At 41.3% G+C, this 6,844-nt stretch overlaps 1 protein-coding gene across 1 annotated transcript; it reads left to right on the top strand.

The window, feature by feature from the left end:
* The first annotated feature begins 376 nt into the window (after positions 1-376).
* On the top strand, positions 377-3,335 carry LOC120526764 (zona pellucida sperm-binding protein 3-like). The gene is made up of 9 exons (XM_039749915.1): positions 377-763; positions 1,649-1,767; positions 1,939-2,042; positions 2,138-2,312; positions 2,394-2,514; positions 2,605-2,696; positions 2,770-2,882; positions 2,955-3,068; positions 3,217-3,335. The coding sequence occupies exons 1-9, from the start codon at positions 410-412 to the stop codon at positions 3,318-3,320; spliced, it is 1,296 nt and encodes a 431-aa protein (XP_039605849.1). The 5' UTR covers positions 377-409; the 3' UTR covers positions 3,321-3,335.
* Positions 3,336-6,844: the final 3,509 nt, after the last annotated feature.

Here is a 6,844-nt window from a genome sequence, read left to right as displayed (position 1 = left end):
CAATAAATATCATTGTAAGATATATGGCTGCTACAATTTCAACCCCTTTTACTTTTTAAACCTCAAACCTTAATGACACACACGTCTACAGGACATTTTTTTAAACTTCCGCTTAACTCTTGCTAGAGAACCGAGTAGTACTGTGTTGATTGAAGACAAATGACATCGATTGCAAATAAATAAACGAATGCAAAGAAAAAGTTAAAACACGACGCCGCCTTCCCTACGAGTTCCAATCGTCTGACTTCTCCGGCAGTTTCACGCTCATCTGCTCTCATTTCTCAGACAGGTGCGCGAGCACATGCACGTGCGAATGAGGCGCGCAGCCGCGGCGCGTTACCTGACGGTATAAGAGGACCGGGGTGCGTGGCTCATTTTTCTAGCACTTTGAAGTTTCTGGTTTGTTGTCATGGGGTGTAAAGCTGTATATCAGTTGGTGCTCTCTTTTGGGCTGCTTAGTTTTTATTTTGATGAAGTTTATTCTGCTTTCGGTTACAGGAGGGCCAAATTGCCATCGAAAGTCCACAAGGCTGTGGTTATACCGAAACAGAGTGCAGCACAGCAAAGAGCGGGGTCGCCCGAAACGGTATCTGCACAATGCACGGAGTGGAACGTTATCGTGACTATCAATCCTGATCTACTAGGTATTCAGCATCTTGTCCAGGCGTCCGATTTGTCAGTAGGAGGATGTGGAGTGACCAGCCAAACGCCAACTGCCTTTGTGATTGAGGCTCCATTACAGGGCTGTGGCAGCACCGTTACGGTGAGATTTTTGTATTAATGACCGCAATTTATATGGAATGATGTTAGCCATTCAAAAAGGCTTTAGTATCTTAACTAGTTTGTGAAAGCATTTCAAAATGGACCTTGTTTCTAGTTTTAGAGTTAAATTGGCACTTCTGATTTAATTTGATGTGCCCATTAGTGTAATACCCTAGTGAGTTTGAAGCTGTTGGTGCCATGTAATCTGGGACTAATTCCTTTTTCCTTGGTAATGCTTTCACTTGAACTTGATGTATAAATGGACTATCCTGATCAAAACGTCTTTGCTGTTAAAATTTTGTTGACTTGTTAGTCTTGTTGAAAAACTAATTTTTTTATTTCTTCCAATGGAAGCCTAGCCAGTCTCTGGAAATGCACTAAAGTTTAACTTTTTTTTTTTTTTCCTCTATCAACGTGGGATTCCTGTTTCCCTATAAAACATTTGTTCTTTTTATGTAGGACTTGTATGTGTATGTGTATGTGTATGTGTATGGGGACACCTGCACTTCAGGAAACCATATGCAGGGAAGAGTCTTTAACTCCAACTTCATGTTTACTGTTATGTTACATAATCCACTGGGTGTACAAAATTCTTTAAGATTACATGAAAAAGTTATCATCAAACTCCTTTACCTTGGGCAGTAACAAGTGATCCCTCTACATGCTTGTGGCCTTTCCTGTTCTATGTATTGGATCATACTGTCCGGAATTTTCATAGGTTGTGAAATCTTTGTATCCAATTTGAATCCCTCTACATTTAACTTGGGTTTAGTTTGTGGAGAGGATATTTGACATTGTTAGTTGTACATTTTAAACTCCATGATTTTGAAAATGACAGATCAAGAACTGTGGTTCCACACAAGTTGATGCATTCACTTTGTTCTAGATGACTGCTAATGAAATGGTGTACACATTCACCCTTGACTACAATCCCTCTCCTCTTCCTGGAATTCCCATTATACGAACCAACCCAGCTGTGGTGCAGATTGAATGCCATTATCCCAGGTGAGATGCTTTATCCAGTAAGTGTGTGTATGAACACTTGGTAAGGCAACATTGCCAAACATAAGGGATTGGCATTTTGGATAGACCTTGCAGGAAGTGGAAGACCTGATTTGAAATATCCTAAGATGGCTAACCAGTTCTGGCTAATTTAACTGTTTACCTCCCTGGCAGGCTCCACAATGTCAGCAGTAATGCACTGAATCCCACTTGGGTCCCATATACCTCCACCATATCTTCTCAGGATGTTTTGGGATTCTCTCTGGTTATAATGAATAGTAAGGCATTCTTATAACTATGTAAGGATCCAAACCCAAAATTGGGGAAGTGACACTTTGACAACATGGCCAATGGTAATGTGCTCTCTCTACAGGTGACTGGAGTGGACCAAGTTCCTCCAAGATCTTCTACCTAGGTGACCTTATCAACCTGCAGGCATCAGTTGACAGCACTAACCATGTGCCTCTGCAGCTCTTTGTAGACAACTGTGTGGCTTCATCAGCTTCAGATGGTTCTGCCCCAACATACACCTTCATTGGTAACAATGGGTGAGGAATCTAAACCTTCTGCCACTACAGTAGATGCGCTTTTTTTTTTTTTTTTGCCCCTCATCTCCTGCCTTTTTGCAGGTGCTTTATGGACAGCAAAGTGACTGGGTCCAATTCCCAGTTCCTCGCTCCCAGAGTTGCTCCATCCACCCTCCAGTTTGTACTTGATGCCTTCAGATTCTATGGTGTGGCTACAAGCTCTGTAAGATTAACAGATTTCACTTGATCCAATAGCAAAGTAACATCAGTACACGATTAAATTATCAAGCTTGGTTTCTTGTATGCTTTTTAGATCTTCATTACATGTCGTCTGAAGGTGACTTTAGCTTCCCAGGGCATTGACTCCTTGAACAAGGCCTGCACCTACATACCTGGACTGAGCCAGTAAGTGTTTTCTGTAGAATTTGATAAGCACCTTAACAGCCCATAGGGTTCTGACAGGCCTGCTTTCCTAAAGGTGGACATCTGTAGATGGCAGTAACCAGGTATGTGGCTGCTGTGATGACAGTTGTGCTGCTGGCCTCCGTAGACGGCCATGGAACATTGCCAGATCAAGGCAGAGGAGGGATGGTAGGTGTCTAGTGAAAGTGGCTTTTGGCCAAGGTCTGTCTTGATTGAATGTAACAGTTTGCCCTCTTTTAGCACAAACCATGCCAGCTGAATGGGAGAAGACCCTCATTGTTGGCCCTGTCTTCCTGGAAGAGAAGCCTGAGCCTGTGGTGTCTGAATATCTGGCTGCTACTGAAAAGCCAGCAGGTGACGTCTCAACCAGTCATGCATTTGAACTAAAGCAGAGTTTCCCAATAGATGCTAACCACAGCCATTACTCTTTTTGGGGTGTAATGGGGAGAATAACAGCTTCTGTTCTAGGGGTGCTAAAAGCATGACTTTCCTCTTTTCACAGGTTCCTTTGTGCTGGTCCTGGGTTCAATGCTGGTTGTATTGGCTCTGGCATGTTCTGCTTTTCTTATTTTCCTCTTGTATCGGAAACCTCAAATTTCTAATTAAACTGACTGAAATTTCTTTGTCTGCTTTTCTAGTCTGTTGGGGGTTTTTAAAACTAACCTGGGGCTCAACAATGAACAGTGTTTTGGTATGAGGTTCAAGACCTTTATTTAAAAAAAAAAAAAAAAAAAAAAAAACCAAAATGAACAAAAGTTAGTGCTGCTGGGGTGCTTCTAAAATGAATAGACAAGTCTTTAGTCCAAGTCTTTCAGTTGTCCCATTTGACAGATCTTGGTCTGCTGTGATTCTGGTTTTGCTGGGGGTCTCTTTGGTATGCAGAGAATTGAAATGACATGGTCCACTTGTTCAGTGTAAGAGGGGTGTTGGGGACCCCTGACCTAATTAGCAGGGTTTAGCAACAGTGCATGAGTCACAGATGGATGACTGGCAATAGACTGAATTCTAATAGAATATCTACAGCAAGTTAAATACACTAATATGGTGCAAACTCTGACTCGCTTCCAGTTGACCGCATGACCTCCTTAACTTGCACAACTGCCCCAAATTTTAAAATTTGAAAGTTTAAACTATTCTTACAATCTTAGGAATTTATCAGTGAAGTCCAGAAGCTGTATCAGTCTTGAGCCTTTACATTAAACAATGGCCAGTCATCTGAAGACCAGCTGTCCAAGCTTAAACCATCAAAGTGACTTTACCAATTGTCCAGTTAAGTACAGCCATGGGATCACTCCATACATCATCAGGCAGAATGATGCCATAGCAGATGGGTTGGGAGAGAGAAATGCTGGGATAGATTTAATCCTGGGTGTGGAAAGTGAGCACTGACTGCAATGGTTCCTGCTGTAGTTCAGGATGTTCCACCTGGTGATCTGCCTGGCTGGGAAAACTCTGGTTGTAACTGCTTAGGTACTGAATGGACTTTCAGTGCTTCTGTCATTAACTGGAGGCATAGGGGCATTCATTTCTGAGCACTGTCAGAACTGACTAAAATGTGGACATTCATTCCAACTATTTCTCCAAGATTATAAATAATGCTAGTAATCCCAGAGTCTTAATCTCTATGATCGTCTGCTAAACCCAGGTAACGCAAAGGAATGCATCCAAAATGCCTCCAGTGAAACCTGTGAGGGTATTTCTGTATTCAATCAAAATTAATATTAGAAATATCTCCCCACCACTGGATCCTCCTGAGCCCCAGTACTCGGTTATAAACAATTCTTTCACCAGGACAGATTTACATAATTTCTCAGCTGAGACCCTCCACCTGTATCCTTGACCCAATACTAACAAGCTTTTTTTTTTTTTTTTTTTTCACCCCCCCACCCCCCCGAGAAGTATCTGGTGTGCTAATCTTGACATCGTAAACTTGTCATTAGATAAGGGGCTTCCCAGACTGTCTTAAGGCTGCTGTAAAACCCCCTACTCAAGAAAAATAATCCTGACCCCCTCTGCTTTTGAAAATTTTAGACCCCTTTCTAACCTGCCTTAAGTAAAATTTTAGAGAAGGCAGTCATCATGCAGTTAAATAACCATCTCAAACATGCTATTGATAAATTTCAGTCAGGTTTTAGAACAAATCACAGTACAGAAACTGCACTCATTTAAAGTAGAAAATGACTTGCAGGTGAATGCAGACTGAGGCCATTTATCTGTTCTCATCCTCTTAGATCTGAGTTCAGCATTTGACACCATTGATCACAAGATTCTTAGAAATCGCCTTCCTCAATGGGTGGGGCCTCTCTGGCAGGGTCCTAAATTGGTTTGAATCCTACCTGGCAGATTCTTTGTGGTAATCACAACTCAAACACATGACATCCTATATGGTGGTCCACTGCTCTTCTCAATCTACATGCTTCCATTAGGCATTAGGTCAGATTATCTCAGGGCACAACGTGAGTTACTACAGCTGTATTTATCAATAGCACCTGATGACCCAGATGCTAATTCACTAACAATAATGTCTTGTGTGTGTTTCTAATTGGATGAATAGTAACTTTCTCAACCTAAAAGAGAAAACAAATAGTGATTGGCAATAATGGAGACAATGAGATTATTAGAAATAAACTTGATGCATTAGGATTAAAAGTCAAGACGGAGGTAAAGAACTTGGAGGTAACTATTGACTGTAACCTAAATTTTGAATTGCATATTCATCAGACCACTAGGACAGCATTTTTTCACTTAAGAAACATAGCTAAAGTTAGACCTCTTATATCTTTGAAAGATGCTGAGAAATTAGTTCACACGTTTGTTTTCAGTCGACTAGATTACTGTAACGCACTCCTCTCAGGACTACCCAAAAAAGACAAATTGTTTGCAACGAGTGCAGAATCCAGCTGCTAGAATCCTAACTAGGAAAAGAAAATCTGAGCACATTTCTCCAATTTTGATGTCACTACACTGGTTACCTGTGTCATTTATAATTGACTTTAAAATACTGCTTATGGTTTGTAAAGCCTTAAATAATCTCGCTCCATCTTATATATCGGAATGTCTGACACCTTATATTCCAAATCGTAACCTTAGATCCTCAAATGAGTGTCTGCTTAGAATTCCAAGAGCAAAACTTAAAGGTGGTGAGGCAGCCTTCTGCTGCTATGCACCTAAAATCTGGAATAGCTTACTGATAGAAATTCACCAGGCTAATACAGTGGAGCACGTTAAAAAACTGCTGAAAACACATTAGTTTAACATGGCTTTCTGGTCCTGAGAAGGTTGTTTCTTGGACTGTCCGAGGCAGGGCTACCTGGAGCAGCAGGCTATAAAAGGGGAGGATCAGGTGTTTGGGCCACAGTGAACCTTGGCTCCACTCATAGGGCCAGGTGTAATTGTGGCACATAGTATTTAGTCCAGCTACAGAAGAAGCAAAATGGCCAACAACCACCAGTTACTGTACTGCAGAGTGCTAAAGCCATGGCTCACACCCCATCTTGTTACTATTGCAGGAGTTTTGTCCTCTACACTGCACAAATGAAATCAAAGCAAATGTCTGATAACCTAAATGATCGCTTTCGAGCGGCCTAACTCCCAGGGGCCTTCACACTTGCCTTCACAGTGCTAATGGGGCTGTTATGGGAGCCCAGGCCCACCCTAAGATATATCCATTTACTACAATGAATCTCAAAGTCCGCATCCCCCAAGGTGTGTTAAGGGTATTCACTAATGCAAATATTTTAGTACAGAATAAAATTCCATCCTGCCCTAAGTGACGCTCTTGTTACTTTGCCTATCCTTCAACTGGAGCAGACCTGTGTTGGTGGGCCTCAGGAGATTGTACATCACTTACAAATGTAATTTTTTTTTTAAATTTACACTTTTGTATTTATAGATACATGTACACATCCATCCATTATCCAACCCGCTATATCCTAGCTACAGGGTCACATATTCTAGTAAATGCAAACAATTCAACATGGGTTTTTATTGATTTAAAATGTACTCTTCAAGCAATTGATAACTTCTCTTGCCCAATTGGCGGCTTAGCAGTGTGTGTTTCTTGCGGTATCTTGTGTAAATTATTTAATGTAGTGTGTGAATTTTACAGCACCAGACACCATTTTTCAAAA

This window comes from Polypterus senegalus, chromosome 3 (assembly GCF_016835505.1).
Source record: "Polypterus senegalus isolate Bchr_013 chromosome 3, ASM1683550v1, whole genome shotgun sequence".
NCBI lineage: Eukaryota > Metazoa > Chordata > Cladistia > Polypteriformes > Polypteridae > Polypterus > Polypterus senegalus.
Note: the sequence above shows the minus strand (reverse complement) of the source record. Positions and strands in the feature narration are given on the sequence as shown.

Bases quoted from the DNA above. Each gene is read 5' to 3' on its own strand.
- LOC120526764 (XM_039749915.1), top strand. From the start codon at position 410: ATGGGGTGTAAAGCTGTATATCAGTTGGTGCTCTCTTTTGGGCTGCTT. The intron at 1,768-1,938 runs GTGAGATGCTTT...CCTCCCTGGCAG, and splicing joins ATTGAATGCCATTATCCCAG to GCTCCACAATGTCAGCAGTA. The intron at 2,697-2,769 runs GTAAGTGTTTTC...GCTTTCCTAAAG, and splicing joins TACATACCTGGACTGAGCCA to GTGGACATCTGTAGATGGCA.